The sequence below is a fragment of the Sorex araneus genome, chromosome 4 (assembly GCF_027595985.1).
Source record: "Sorex araneus isolate mSorAra2 chromosome 4, mSorAra2.pri, whole genome shotgun sequence".
Taxonomy (NCBI): domain Eukaryota; kingdom Metazoa; phylum Chordata; class Mammalia; order Eulipotyphla; family Soricidae; genus Sorex; species Sorex araneus.
This window is the reverse complement of record NC_073305.1, coordinates 15,954,312-15,970,000: the sequence shown is the minus strand read 5'-3', so window position 1 is coordinate 15,970,000 and position 15,689 is coordinate 15,954,312. Positions and strand designations below refer to the sequence as shown.

The following is a 15,689-nucleotide window of genomic DNA, read 5'->3' as shown; positions in this document are numbered from 1 at the left end:
TCCCCTCCACTCATGAAGTAGGCTTCTAGCTATGGGGCAATCCCCCTGGCCCTTGCATCTACTGTCCTTGGGTGTCAGCCTCATGTGATGTTATTCTATAATCCACAAATGAGTGCAGTTTGAAGGGTGTAACTTGACCTTAATAACATTTCGACCACTATTAGGAGTCAATTCAATCATTTCTACAGTACAGACATACAGGCTTATTGGTGCTATCACATCTCCATGTTCTCAGTTAGCTCCGGAATCTCTGAGCAAGTGGGCATGACTTATCTGCTGCTTTGACAGACGAGGACAGAAGATTTGTTTGTTTCTGGGTCATACCCACTGGTACTCAGGGCTTACTCCCAGCTCTGGGCTCAGGGTTCACTCCTGGCAGGGCTTGGGGGAACCATCTAGGATGCTGGAGATTGAACCCAGGTTCTAGTGCTCTACCCACTGTACCATCACTGAGGCCTAGAGGAGAGATTTGAGAACTGTCCGATTATATTCCAAAAAGTCCCACAAACCGTTTTAGTATTTCTTACTGGACAACATGCAAATTTCCCCAAACATAAGAAGTTTAAGACTCTCAGTTATTAAAAACTAACGCAGGTAAGTCACAGCTTCTTAAGAACCTGGTAACTCTCAAAATGGTCACTATCAGAGCAAATGTATGATGGTGTTACTTCTACATACTAATATTATCTTAATAGATAATGATACTAATGTATCATTACTATTATAAAAGTATTAGTTAGTGTACTAGTAATAATAATGCAAGCGAACAAACTGCAACTATAAGCAGTCACAGAAATGAGTATCACAAACATCACACTGATGAAAGAGGCCTGGTTCAAAAGAACACATATCACATGATTTTAGCCATAAAAGGCTCAAACAGAAAAATTCATCTGTGGAAGCAAAAAAAAAAAAATCAAGTCAACAGGTAGCAGTGGGGAAGTGGAAGAAAAGATGATGCTTCTTGATCTGAGGGCTGATTCGTGGAAACCATTTTGTAAAAGTTTATCAAGTCACAGAAGCTTTTTAAGGTCAGTAAAACTTTCCCAGGAAGAATCTGGGGTATCATACTGTAGTAGTGGATTTGTTTCATCAGGCTCTTGTCCAAAGCCACATGACAGACACACTCTGGCTGAGCAATGAACAGACTACGCGTGCCGAGGAACCGGGATGTGTCATATCAGCTCATCATCAATAACAAACGCCCCACTGTACTGGGCTGTTGACAATGGGAAGGGGAGAAGGGACTTACTTTCTTTTTTTTTTTTTGCTTTTTGGGTCACACCCAGCGATGCTCAGGGGTTACTCCTGGCTTTGCACTCAGGAATTACTCCTGGCGGTGCTTGGGGGACCATATGGGATGCTGGGGCTCGAACCCAGGTCGGCCGCATGCAAGGCAAATGCCCTACCCGCTGTGCTATCGCTCCGGCCCCGAGGGGACTTACTTTCAATGCAGCAGATCCAGTTGGATCCTGGGTACGGCATAGGGTCCCCTAGGCTCTGCCAGGTGTGGCCTCTGAGCACAGAGGCAGGAGTAAACACTGAGATGTGGTAAAAAAAAAAAAATTACTTTTTAAGTCTCAAAAAATTAATCAATATTTTAAAAATCAGTCAAAATTAATTAATTTTTTAAATGTCCTGTTAGGAATGTTGTGCTTCTCAGTTTGTGTGTTATACTTCAAGAAGGAAACAAAATCAAGAGCAAAATGACCCCAGAAAGATCCCCCTACGTTACAAATTCTGGAAGGTACTATCCTATCTGCAAATGTGACTAAGTGGCTTCCTACCATTCCATTTTCCTCCACCAATTTTTAAGTATGTCTCTGCCTAAAATCATCACTTTTAACACGTGCAGAGCTGACCTTTTACTGTTGTTACCTCAAGAATAACCAAAATTTTATGTAAAGACTTTTTTTTCCTGAGCTCTTGGGAAAGACTATAAAAAAAAGATAATTTATGATAAATTCCGTGTTAGATATGCTAGTTCATTGTACTTACAGTCCTACAACTTCATCAATTTAGTGGCAAGGGCGGGGGATTCAGACAAGAACAAAACAAAGACACCTTGGGGAGCTTTTCGTTTTAGATGGCAGACAGAAAATAAATGAAATTAAATAAATCAGGTAGTGATGGGGGCACAGTCAAGCCATTCCGATATAAGTGAATCATATCACAAAGCCACTGCTTCAGACCTCAGCTTTAGGTGGAAGATTTACTCCTTGCCATGGTGTAGCCAATGCAATGTCACTGTCGACAGACATGCTGCTGGCTCATTTCTCTCTTGTGAATGGGAAAAGCACACGGCTCGCTCTCTCCATGCGAGAGGAGGGACCGGTTAGCTCCGTTAAAGGTGCTGTCCCAAAAGTGGTGTGCCCATGTCGAAAGGAGAAGGGTGGAACTTACTTCAGAAGTCCCTGAGATTTACGAAGTCATTAGGGTGTGACGGACTGACAAGCAATGTTTGTGTCCTGGTGTTAGAGGCCTCGGATTACACACCGAGTGGAACATGGACGGGACTTCCGTGTAGGGAGAGTCTCACAAAGCTCCTGCAAAGGCAGAGACACATGTAAGAATTATGTTCCAGCCAAGTGTTCTCTCCGCAGAAACCCCGGCTGTGAAAGGAAGGGTTCCCTCGCTGGAGAGACAGGGCGGCAGGCAGGGTGCTTGCCTAGCACACAGCGGGCCTGGGTTCGATCCTGGATACCCCACAGGGCATGATCCCTGAGCACAGAGTGGGGAGTGAGCCCTGAACACTGCCAGGTGTGCCCCCACACCCAATTTTTTTTTTTTTAATAAAAGAAAGGCCTGCTACAGAAGAGCAGGCACCACCTCCCGTGGCCTCTCAATTATTCACCTTCCATCTGCTTTACCATTTTCCTTACTGTTTCTCACTCTCCTTGTCCCACCTATGACTTCTGCTCCTTAGAAATGCCATCCCGCTAAGCACCAGACCAATGGCTGGAAAGACTCCGTGAAGGATCACTGAAGGCCGAGTTCCCTAAAAAACAAGTGGGACGGATACATATTCCATCATGGAAACAACGTTCCGCTCAATGCTTTACCCAATTTCTGCTAAAACAAATGGTCCTCGCGCAAGAAATATCTTTTAGTGATTGTGCTGCCTGAGTGGTCTGGTCTGTTGCTCAACTGAACTGGAAAACAAATGCTAATTTGTAAAGGCTGTTGGCTTAAAAACTGGAAATCCTGGAATAGCATCCATGACCGAGACTGCCATCTACTGGCAAGTAAAGGACACTTTCGGCAAATAGTGCTCTTCGTGCTTTCCAAGGTAATAAGGTATTAAAAACAAACAAATAAACAAAGAACTATTACGTAAAAATAGTCCATTGGTTTCATATGTTCAATTTAAGCATTTAATTAATCATATAGTATCAATATATTTAATAATTTCTAAAAATCATACCCAAAAGAATATACATCAATGCTTGTATTCTTACAGGTCCTGCCTAAACAATACATACATTCTTTTTACACTACTTTCTGCTCAATAAAGAAATTACTTTAACAGTAACTCCTAGAGACCAGGGGGACGGGGTAGGGGTGGGGGATTCAAAGGGCTGAGCATGCAGTATCCCCACGCTTGATCCCTGGCATCAGAGGGTTCCCCCAGTACAGCTGGGTGTGGTATAAAAACAAAACAAAATTAGGCCAACAAAAGTGAACGCAGTGCCAGGCACATTTTAGGTTGTGGAGTCCAGACCCACCCACGGCTCCTACCATCCCTGGTGAAGCTTTCCCTGCAGGGAATTATCCGTGAGCCAGATCACTGCAGAAAGAGGATAAAGGAGATAATTAGGATTACAAGGAGCACAATCAAGGAGATAAGAGGAAGGGCTGGAGGGGGGAGAGAGAAGGGGAGACGGCTTCTTCTCTAGAGGGCCTCTGATAGGTGAGGAAGAGAAGTCAAGCAGAACCACGAGCCAAACCCAATCACAGAACCTGCCACCTGGCCAAGGGGCAAGGGTCCATGAAGCTAGAGCACAGTGAGTTCCTGGGCTAGATGGTGTCCAGTCCAGCAAGGAGCCACCAGGCTGACCACATCAGACCACGGGAGGGAAGGGCATGTGGATTTTATTCTCAGGGCAGTGGGAAGCAAGGGAAGGGCTTGAACAAGCCAGGGGAGGTACATGGTCCTTTTGTATTTTCAAAGGCCGCTCCTCCATCGTGCAGGAAAGAGTGGCACCTAGAAAGGAAGGGTCAAGCACTACGTCCAGTTGCAAGGCTCCGGTCTAAGGCGGGAGGAGAAGAACGGCTATAGAGATGACAGAAGTAGAAGAGGACAGACTGTTATACAGCCCTACCACTTGCTGATAGACTGGATGGTGTGTGCGAGCAAAAGTCAAGAATGTCCCCAGGAGTCACACAGTTTTTTAAGCAAGGAGTTTCTGATCTGATCAATGATGGCGAGTATGTAAGTACTCATATTTAGGCTTAAAGCCTCATCAGAACACTAAGATCTCCTATACAAAATATTGCCATTGAGGGGATGTTTTGCCTTATTAAGTTATTTAATAACTTAATCTTATTAAGTTATTCTTTGAAGATAATGCAATTTCCACAAGATACAAAGATGAAGTACAGAGCACACCGTGGACACCATATAAAGATGAATACTTGCACTAAAAATTAAAATCTCCAAGAGCATACATGCACTGAAATAAAGGAGATTCTCTGAACTATCATGATCCCATGATAGTTCATGATCTCCGGTGGATGGAGAATTCTAGGTGCCCTGAGGAAGCGCAGGCTCCCGGCAGTTCCCACAGCTCAGGGAACCCAGTGATGCATGTTACTACACAGTGCAAATCTAGAAGAGGGTGATGTGCTCGTTGTTGAGAACACCTCCCGAGTGTTCTGGGCTCGGCCTCCTCCCACCCTTTTGAAAGCAAGAAAGTAGAAACGACCCCAGTGGATGTGAAGAAGGAGGTCTCTGGAAGTACCTGCAGGCCAGAGTAGTAATAAAGCCAATCCAAACACATCCACCTCCTCTCCTCCCTGCCCACAACCGAAAGTTTTATGATAATGTTGCAGGCAGATAGTTGTGGTAGGTGGAGGGGCACTGATATTGAGTTTTGGGAAATAATGAAACTAAGAAATTGCCTAGCCCTAAAGTAGGCAAAAGGCACGAGGAATATATCCCTTTAACATACTATTTGGAGATGGAGAAACTGAGGCACTACCTAGAGAAGAGTGGGCCTCCTCAGAAAAGAAGCCACAGGAGAAGCCAAAGGTTTTAAGAATAGGAAAAGAGGGGCTGGAGTGATAATACAGGGGGTAGGACATTTGCCTTGCAGGCTGCTGACCAAAGTCTGACATCCCGCGTGGTTCCCACAGCAAAATTATGAACCCAAACCTTCTTTCTCTCTCTGTTCCCCTCTTCCTCCCCTGCCCCCAACCCTCCCACTGCCGCCCACCTAATACCATCATCAACTACTGGCAGGCCTGTTTCCAAGAGTTTACCTGGACAGACATTCCCAGTCTAGAGATGCTGCTGATTTTGTTGGGATTTCTGTACTGCCAGACAGACCAGAATCATTCCAGTCGATGCTCCATAAGTTTAACAATTATTCCCTAATCGCTGGGCAGCTTTCCAATTAGGCAAAATAGTGTTTGTGAAGCCTTCAATATAATCTTCCGTGAAGATTTCACAGAAGGGAGGCCTGAGCAATTTTACAGTAGGGAGGGCACTTGCCCTGCACGCAACAGACTGGAGTTAGATCCCCCAGGCATCCCATATCGACCTCCCACCCCACAGCACTGCCAGGAGTAAGCCCTGTGCATAGCTGAGTGTAGCCCCAAAACAAAATAAAACAAAGCAAGATTTCACTAAAGGATGAAAATGTTACATGTGGAATTTCACCCCAGGACTCCTCTGCCTTGAGGTTCTCAAGCTTTACAAGAGCTATGCAGGTGAATCTTCAACTCAATGTGTACAAAACTGGCACCACCATGAGAACATTTGAGTGTATGCACATAAACAAGTACGGGAATGCTTATTATGTCTACTGATGTAAACATTTGTATATATGGTAGACGTGCTTGTCAGCCCAGTGGAACTGGTATCCATACATAAGTAGAACATTAGGGCTGGGGATGTGGTTCAGTGGCAAAGGGCATGCATTGCAAGCAGAAGACCTGGGCTCAATCCCACACAGAACAATAACTAAAATAATAATAATCTATACATAAGAATGCTCCTTCTAAAAGGACTCTTAAAAAACATCTCTAGGGGCCAGAGTGATAGCAGGTAGGGCGTTTGCCTTGCATGCAACCAACCTGGGTTCGATTCCCAGCATCCCATAGGGACCCCTGAGCACTGCCAGGAGTAATTCCTGAGTGCATGGCCAGGAGCAACACCTGTGCATCACCGGGTGTGACCCAAAAAGCAAAGGAAAAAAGAAAACCCCTCTAATGCAACTTTTCACAGGGTTTAGCAGAATCTGTACTTCTATTTAAAGAATCTGAGCCCAGATCTCCATCCAGCTACCCACAGAGCTTCACACATGGCACTTTGTCCTCTCTCTAGCAAGACTGGAGGAAATCCTCACTCCTGGAGTCATTCCCCTTAGAAACAGACACTCAACTGCTTTGGAGACAAATGACCCTTTATTTACATTTCACTTCAGAGTAAACAGAAGCCTCCAAATAACTCTGCGTGAGGGTATCATTCCTTTTCCAAAAAAAAAAAAGACTGCTTCCCATTGAACTATTTGTCTCTGGCCTTTGGGGGAATGGCAGGCTCTTCACTTCCTAGATGTGTGATCTTGGTCAAATATACTCCACTCTCTGTCAGTGTTACATTAACACAATGCATCGACAGCAAAACTCCCAGAGTCCACGGGAGAACTACATTTCACGCAGTCACTGGCACTCAGCAAACGCCACCTAACCGCGGGCGCTATTCGTGTTAGAACACACAAGAGTTAATCGTGTTATCTGCCGGTCAGCCCCCAGAGCAGACCTCAAGCTCTCTGCCTCCCGGGGCCTGTCGGCAGCACAGTGGACGGGACCTGAGGAGAATCTGACGCGTGGAGGAGGCAGGGATATACCTGAACAGTCAAGTGCAGCCAGGAACTGCAAGTCAGGCGTCGCCCTGGGCTCAAGGTCACTTGGTGAGTCAGAGTTCCAAGGGAGCTTTTCGTCCGTCTCTGGGAGCGGCAGGAAGGGGCTCCCAAAAGGCTGGGCTGCTCCCGGGGCCGCTTCTGGCCGTATCAAGCGGCGCCCCCTGACCCTGGGGAGCCGCGGGCCGGGCTGAGAACTCAGGGCCGGATGCGGCCCTCAGCAGGTTCTAATCAAAGCCCCTATGGTGGGGGGGGGGTCTGCGGACGTGAGTCAGGATAACTATTTCCGCACGAGGGAGGTCACTAACCCTCAAGAAGGGACCCCCACGCCGCGTCCACCGCGCCGCCCGCCGCAGACCTCGCTAGGGCAGCCCCCAGGTTAACTCTACCACCGGCTCCCGAGAACTTCCGGTGTCCCGAAGTAACGTGGAACCTCGCTGAGAGCCCCTCTAGCTAATTGGTCGCTGCTGTCCAATAGGAGACGAGAGGCGCTACACCACCAATCAATGAGCTCCGTGTCCCCGTGTCTCCGCCCCCTCCCCCCTCCCGCTCTGTATCTCCATGGTGACCGCGCCCGGTCACCCATTTGGCTTCCTAGCCCGGAGTTGCGTCATTATCGGTGCGCCGGAAGCAGCAGCTCCCGGCGCTCTGCTGTGCACGACGCGCACCTGGTTCGGACCGCCGTGCGCTCCCGCTGGCCGAGGTGCCGCGCCGCGCCGCGCTGTGCCGCGGGGGTGACCTCGCCGCTGCTGGTCACCCGCCACAATGGCGGTGTTTCACGACGAGGTGGAGATCGAGGACTTCCAATACGACGAGGAGTCGGAGTCGTATTTCTACCCCTGCCCGTGCGGAGATAACTTCTGCATCACCAAGGTAACCTCCTGGGCCGCGGGACCACCTGTCGGAGCGTCAACGGCTCTTCGCCGCCTGGTGCTTTCGTCCTCCTTTGGCTCCCCGGGCCCCTTGCGGGGTGTCTGGGTGTACCCAGAGCTTGTCGCTGGGCACGTGGCTGTCTGTCTTTAAACAAGGCGGGGCGGGACGAGAGATGAAGCGGCTGCGTTGTGCGACCCCTTTGCTCTCCTGCCCCACCTAGGGGACCTTCCCGAGGGTACCTCGGATGCGGGGGAGTGGGGGGCAGAGCTAACAAAGGCAAGACGTGCTGACTCCCCGGTGTTTGCTTTGTGTTCCAGGAAGACTTGGAAAACGGGGAAGACGTGGCGACGTGTCCGAGCTGCTCTCTCATTATAAAAGTGATTTATGACAAAGTAAGGGATCGAATTTTCTCAAAGCGGGGTTTGGTGGGGGGAGGGTGCAGAGTGGGCGAGCCTTGATCAGCCTGCCTGGAGAGGACTATGAAGAAAAACTCTCGTGGTAAATGAAAACTGTTGATTGCTTCTTAAATAGAAGGGAAATGACCAGGGAGGTTCGTTAGGTCCCCATTTCTCCTTTAGTAAGTTATTAAACTTTTCAGAGCCCCTTAACTTATTTTGAGGGGAAACTGATGTGATGAATTTCTGGCCTGACTTCCCTAGAGACCGCTGCTACCCTCTTACCCAGTGTAAGTCATAGTTATTGCTTCATCCTTTCATCTTTGGCTGTTGTTTTGGAAAACAACAATCTTCTGTTGTTTTCCACCCATGGGTATTGTGTTGACGGTAGAAAGCAAAGCATTTGCTTTCTCTCGTGGTCCACCTGCACCTCAACTTTTGGTCAGTCAGTCCTTTGAATGGAGCCTTTAGTAACATTTCTTTATGTTTTGTTTTGTGTTTGGGCGCCGCATCTGATGATGCTCAGAGGTTACTCTTGGCTCTGCACTCAGGAATCACTCCTGGCGGTGCTCAGGGGACCATATGGGATGCTGGGGACCAAACTCCGGTCCTCCATGTGCAAAGCAAGCGCCTTAGCCACTGTTATCACTCCTGCCTCTTAAGTAACATTTCCTAAAGATGAACTGAGGGAAGTTGGGAATGGGGCGCTTAACCTCATAGAAGAAGGTGACTAAATTTTTATCCTTTAGATTTTTGATGGTTTAATCTTTTATTAAAACGAGTGGAGGGCCAGCCACTGGTCCTGTGGTAGTGCATGTTTGAGGGTGTGGGTTAGCTCCTACTACTATTAAAAACCACTGTCACTGTCATCCCATCCCATTGCTCATTGATTTGTTTGAGTGGACACCAGTAACGTCTCTCATTGTGAGACTTATTGTTAGTTTTTGGCATACCGAATACGCCACGGGTAGCTTGCCAGGCTCTGCGTGGGGGCATGATATTCTTTTTTTTTGCTTTTTTTTGGGTCACACCTGGCGATGCACAGGGGTTACTCCTGGCTCTGCACTCAGGAATTACCCCTGGCGGTGCTCAGGGGACCATATGGGATGCTGGGAATCGAACCTGGGTCGGCCGTGTGCAAGGCGCTGTGCTATTGCTCCAGCCCCGGGGCATGATATTCTTGCCAGGCTCTCCGAGAGGGGCGGAGGAATCGAACACGGGTCGGCTGCATGAAAGGCGAATGCCCTACCACTGTGGTATCATCAATCAAAAATAATGATAAGGCCAGAGTGATAGTACTGGGGGCGAGGTGGGGGTGGGGGGCAGCCATTTGCCTTGTAAGCAACAGACCCCGGTTCAATCCCCAGCACCCCATATAGTCCCCCGAGCACCAGGAGCAGTTCCTGAGTACAGAGCCAGAAGGAACCCCTGAGCATTGCAGCTGTGACCTAAAAAGAAAAAATAATGATAATGATAGGGATGATGGTACTCTGCACACATGATCAACATTAGAGAGATGAGGCATGCTAGTCTGAGATTGCAATTTAAGTAGAATGATAACAGCAGGCCTTATTGAGAGAGACTTTGTTGAGCAGAGATCGAAAGTGATGATGAGTGCGCCACGCGTAGAGGGAGGGAGGAGAGCAGTGGGCACAGGGGACTGTCAGTGAAGAGGCCTGAAACAGGAACTTACCTGGTTTCATCATGGGTTTTGCCACTGTGACCTGAGCAGAGTCAATGGAGATGAGCGTAGTCCAAGATAAAAACTGTGGAGAGGGGCATCCCAGTGCTATGGTGCTACAGTAAGGATCTTGATTTTTTTTTTTTTCTGTGAAAAACTTAGGAGACCGAACAAAGGAGCATCCATGATGCGGTTTGTTTTAAAAGAATTATTCTTTGGGGGTGAAGCAACAGCCCAGCAGCTAGGGCGCTTTCCTCTTGGGGTCCATCCCTGGCATCCCATGTGGTTGGTTTCCCCAACCCCCTCCAGGAGTGAGCGCTGAGCACAGAGCCAGGAGTAAGTTCCAAGGCTCACTGGGTGTGACCCCCAAAGCAAAAATTACTAAAAGTTAAAAGTGATTCTGGCTGCAAGAACTGTGGCCAGAAAACCAGTTCAGAGCCTCAAACTAAACAGAAGACATGGGTGCCTTGAATGAGCCATGGAGGCAGGGAGAAGTAGTTGAGCTCTAAGGATTGAGTGGGAATATATGAGTGCATCAGGATGATTTCAGTATTGAGAGTTAGCTTTCAGTACCAGAAAGCTAAGTTTCTATTAGCCCGGGGGTGGTGACTGCACTGGTCAGGGTGAGTGTTGGACATACTAAGCTCGAGAGATCAGTTTCTCATAGACTTGGATGATACGGAGTTCACTCGTGACAGTGGTAGGAGCCAGTGGAGTAACAGACACATCTCGACTGGGGGCAGCGTGTTGGAGAGTGAAAGAAGATGGCAAGTGTGGGCATGTCTTTCGAGGAATGGGCTACAAAGGGAGATAGACACGGGCAAGCCCCAGTGGAACGAGAGGGTGTGAGCAGCAGACATTCGGCTGCCCAGTGCAAGTATATGCTGGAAATTAGATTCCACCAGCGTTGTGGTTTTGCCTGGTTGTGGAATGAGGGGGGAAAAAATGGTTCTGATCATAGAACCTTTGACCATTGAGTTTAAAAAGGCGTGAGGGTCAGTGAAAAGCAATAGGGTGAGTATAGTGGAGGCCTCTGAGAGTTTGGAATGAATTATCCAATGCAAGTAAGTGACAGAAAAAGTAGTCATTTCAGAAAAAAAAAATGCTCAACTCACCTGGAATTCTACTTTGTTTAAGCAAAGAACCCTCCCCGCCCCCCAGGTTATTGAGCCCTTCCCTAAGGGTGGTATCACTCATTTTTTTAACATTTTACTCCTGTAGTTTGATAAAAGTAAGATTCAGATAGACTTGTTGTTGTTGTTGTTGTTTGTTTTGGTTTGGTTTCTTTTGGTTTTGGGATCATACCCGGCAATGTTCAGGGGTTAGTTCTGGCTCTGCACTTGGGAATTACTCCTGGCGGTGCTCAGGGAACATATGGGACACCGGGGATCGAATTCAGATCAGCCACATGTAAGGCAGATGCTGTGCTATCTACCCACTGTACTATTGCTCCAGCCCCAGATAGATGGTTTTTAAGAGGGAAAGAAAACCTAGTGGTTTAAAGGAGCAACCAGCCCACATCTAGTCTTCGTGGCACTAGGGCTCAGACACCTTCCAGGACAAAGCAGTCACGGTAACCACGGAGGCGGCCTGATCACAGCCTCGGCCTTCTTGACATTTGGGACTGAATGACTCTGTTGTACAGACCTGCCCTGTGCACTGGGGGATGTTCAGAGCATCCAAGGCCTTTGTCAAATGCTCATAGCCACTGTCCCCGCCCCCAACTGTCACATAGGCTTAGAACAAGAGTAAAGTAGCATTTTTTTTCCCATATGAGAACACAGGAACACAGGATGGGCACAGGAACCCATCAAAGAAGAAGCACCTGGAATATGGAGCTTGTGATGCATCCAGTATTCTAGAGCACACAATGGGAGAGTCCCAGGTGCTGGGCAGGAGTGAGGGAAGGACGGAGGTGAGGGCTGAGCCTCAAGAGGGCCGGATTGCAGGTGCAGGGGGACCTGGGAGGCAGATTTCTTATGACAGCAAACAAGGCAGAATAATCAGATTGGTCTTCATTTATGAAGTCACTGAGGTTGTGGATTATCTATGCTGAGGAACACAGTCCTATTCCATTTATTTGGAAGAGGTGAGTATTTGAAGAGAATGGGTGTTTATTTTATTATTATTTTTTCCTTTTGGGGTCATTCGTGGCAATACTCAGGGTTTCCTCTTGGCTCTACACTCAGGAATTACTCCTGGCGGTGCTCAGGGGACCATATGGGATGCCAGGGATCAAACCAGGGTTGGCCACTTGCAAGGCAAACCCCCTACCTGCTATACTATCACTCTGGCCCCAGGTTTGTAGAGATTTAATATCTGAGAAGTGGCTGCTCTTTTTTGAAGGTTGAGCATTTGTCTAAAGATAAAGTGCTTTATACTGAATAGTTTGGTTCTAAAAACAATAGTGCATTTTTAAATTCCAGTGCTGACATTGTTCTTTAAAAATAGATTATATGACACAGCCATGAAAAAAGTGACAGAACTGGTTTATTTTGAAACAAGAGGAAGGTTTAATTAAGGGATGCATTTGTGACAAACGGTGATTATCGTAATTGCTTGTTCTGCCCTAGGACCAGTTCATGTGTGGAGAAACAGTCTCAGCCCCTTCCACCAATAAAGAGTTGGTTAAATGCTGACGAAGTTTATAGGAATCCAAATCGTGAACAGCTGAGAAAGGAGCCACGCTGGAAAATCGAGTGCAGAATTGCCAACCCCCTCTCGGGGACAACCGCTCTATGGTTTGCTGTTCGCTCTGAGTGTGGACACCGTCCCTCAGCTGCTGTGTTCATCGATTCAAATAGCCGGGCCACACCACAACGTGCTTCAATTTCCTCCTGAAACTTTGAATCTGAAGTGTTCGTTGTTTTCTATCAGAACTTAAAGAACAGTAATTGCAGATCAGTGCTTGCTTTTCCTCAGTTTTACCATTTTATGTGTCACACCTAATTAACTTCATTGTTTGACTATATCATTACCTCAAAGTCATTAGGATTCTTAATTAGAAAGGGATTTTATTTTTGACTCGGGTACTAAGATTGTCCAATTAGAACCTTTCTTTGGTATTTGAACTCTGCTGTTCTCAGCTTAAGAGTTGAAAACTGCACATTCAGTTCTCATGCCCCGTCAGTCTCCTCAGTCTGTCATTAGAATGTTCTCCATCTCTTTAGCGTACAGTTTCCCGTATACATCATGCGTGACCAGTAGGCCTGGTACTAACGAGCATACGCTGGACTCACAGTTTCTTCAAGGTTAAGAGTTAGAACAAAAGAAAGAAAAGATAGGGCCAGCGAACTGATACAGGGATTAAGGCCTTGTAGAGTCGGGGCTATAGAGTTTCCTTACTAGTGTTCTTTATATTCCTTGAAAATCAAGAGCATAGCAACAAGAAAAATGGCCAAAGGAAATAAAATTTTTACCAGGAGACCAAAACAGACCTACTTGAAGAAGTAAACACTCAATTAGATTCTCGTTTCTTTTCAGACAAATTGCTTTTTAGATTTGGTTAGTGTCAGATCTTCACAGTTAGTGAAGGTGCTTTCAGTCACAATTCTTCTATATGCTGACGATGACACTGAAAATGAGAAGCCTGTTCTAAATGTGCCTGGAAGGTACATCTGATAGCCCCTGTAGCGTGCAGCTTAACCAAACCTTCACTCTTACAGATACTGCCCCGGAGAAAAGGAAAAATAGAGTTATCAGTCTCCTTTTGTTGCAATGTTCAGTAGCAAGAAATTAGAATCACATGGAAACAATTGAAAATTCACATTACGTACACTACTTTTCTCTGTATAAGATTTTAAAAGCATGGGTTTGGGGGAATGGCAACCTATAGTTAGAACAAAAGCTTGTAACCCTCCTGCTGGTGCATGTCCCTGGGGCTTCCGTGAAAACCAGTGAGGGCCCCTTTTTATGCACCAGGAGTCTGGCTTTATGCAGCAATGGCCACAGTCATTGACTATTTCATGTAACTTTTCTCCCCTAAACACCAGTTGGCCAGCCATATGCTGGAAGGGCTTAGTATAGTCTGAAGTGGTATATGGCAGCCGCGAGATGGGATGGGAAATCGTGGGGCTATTTGAGACCCAAAGAAATGATCGGGAACCAGAGACTGCCCAGCAGAACAGAGCAGGGCACAGCCTGGTGTGGGAGTGTGCTGTGAAGAGTTGACAACCCCTTACTCAGATGAGGGCCCTGTGTGTGTCCATGCTACATGCATTCCTCCTGCCACATTTCAGATAAGATTTCCCTGATGCAGTAGGTGGGTACAGAGGAGCAGGAAGAAGACCCACACCCAGGAGAAGAGAAGCTTAAAGAGCACTGGCATGCAGTGATGAATGACGGGGCTAAACTCATGGGAATGATTGTGGTCCAAATCAAATGAATTACTGAATTTGTCCCGAACCACTGAACACAGCAGGATTAAATCCTCAGTTAAGCAAGTAGTGTCAAGGGCTTTCCGATCGGACCGGAGTCAGTGTGATACATGTGCCTTGGGTAGCTCAGCACCTCTAGGAACATTCAGTCCAGGTTGTGTGTTACCAGTGGTTTTTCCCTGGCCAGCAGAACGCCTCGTCTGTACAGTTAGGAGACTAAACTGGTGATTTCTCAGCACACCTTCAGTTGTCTTAATAGGTTATAGAAGCTGAGATGGTCTTTATGAACTTGCAACTAGATCCTGAATTAGAGAAGGAAATGCCATTCGTCTTCAGTGTTGCAGGGATTCAGGATAGAGCTCAACATAGAGCTCTTGCCTTGCATTTGCTGGCCCAGGGCAGGCGTGGTGGAAAATACATGTATACGTAGATGCACACATATATACAGCTAAGTGTTTAAAGGATTCTGCATATACTTTTATACACTCAGGCATTTTTCTTGGGAAATGCCCAAAAGTTTTATGTACAGTTAATTTATTAAATCACATGCTAAATAAAGTAATATAATTCAAATCCACTTATTTTCGTGTAACTTGTCTTCCCTAGATACCAACTTGTTTTGTATGAAAAGATCTTGATGTAGTACTGTGTGAGTTGGGAATCTTGAACCTGCTTTGGGGTTTTATACATTTCTGTCATAGACAATAAGAGTTTAAAGGAAAAGAACTAACTATCTCTCAAATACAGCTTGACCCTATGTGCTCAGAAAATTATTTGGAGATGGGTGGGGGAGCTCGAATCAAGTGACAGTAAAGCAAAAGGAGTTTGTCAGTGGGGAAATTTCCTAGCCAGTGGGTACTTAAGAATTCTGACACACTTCTTAGTAGGATACCAAATAATTGATAAAATGCGTGTCAGCATTTGGGGAGACAATACAAGTGCACTTGTCTTGCATGCAGCTGACCTTGGTTCAATTCCTGGCACCACATATGGTTCACTGAGCACTTTGAGGAGTGACCCCTGAGCACAGAGTTTGAGCACCACATGGTGTGGCCCCAAAACAAATTTGTGAACATTTAATTTTTTAATTTTGGTTTTCAGATTTTACCACTAAAATTGGGCAAGAACCTGTCTCCCCTCCAGCTCTGATACGGGTGCGAGGTAGCGAGAGCGGGAACCATAGAGGGGCCATGAAGACTGGGACCGGGATGCTTTCCCCAGTGGCTTCCATGTGACTGTCATCTTTGTGAGCTCAGCCTGGCATTTGGTGGTCAGTCTATAG

The 15,689-nt window shown here is 46.8% G+C and overlaps 2 protein-coding genes across 7 annotated transcripts in view; one reads left to right on the top strand and one right to left on the bottom strand.

The window, feature by feature from the left end:
* OXNAD1 (oxidoreductase NAD binding domain containing 1) overlaps window positions 1-7,487 on the bottom strand; it is a 39,946-nt gene extending 32,459 nt beyond the window's left edge. For 2 of the 6 annotated variants that reach the window (XM_055137189.1, XM_055137194.1), the window contains exons 1-2: window positions 7,071-7,487; window positions 2,404-2,546 (exon numbers count right to left, since the gene is read on the bottom strand). The gene's annotated coding sequence lies outside the window, so the exon portion shown is untranslated. Of the gene's footprint in view, window positions 1-2,403; window positions 2,547-2,870; window positions 2,951-7,070 lie in introns of those variants that run through there. The other 4 variants (XM_055137191.1, XM_055137192.1, XM_055137190.1 and 1 more) reach the window with 4 other exon arrangements.
* A 247-nt stretch (window positions 7,488-7,734) lies between these two features.
* Window positions 7,735-14,984, top strand: DPH3 (diphthamide biosynthesis 3). The gene is made up of 3 exons (XM_004603815.2): window positions 7,735-7,955; window positions 8,273-8,347; window positions 12,605-14,984. Exons 1-3 carry the CDS (start codon window positions 7,848-7,850, stop codon window positions 12,668-12,670), a joined length of 249 nt encoding a protein of 82 aa, XP_004603872.1. The 5' UTR covers window positions 7,735-7,847; the 3' UTR covers window positions 12,671-14,984.
* The last annotated feature ends 705 nt before the right edge of the window (window positions 14,985-15,689 follow it).

Coding starts and splice junctions, on each gene's coding strand:
- DPH3 (XM_004603815.2), top strand. CDS start 7,848: ATGGCGGTGTTTCACGACGAGGTGGAGATCGAGGACTTCCAATACGAC. Junction 7,956..8,272: donor ATAACTTCTGCATCACCAAG/GTAACCTCCTGG, acceptor TTTGTGTTCCAG/GAAGACTTGGAAAACGGGGA. Junction 8,348..12,604: donor TAAAAGTGATTTATGACAAA/GTAAGGGATCGA, acceptor GTTCTGCCCTAG/GACCAGTTCATGTGTGGAGA.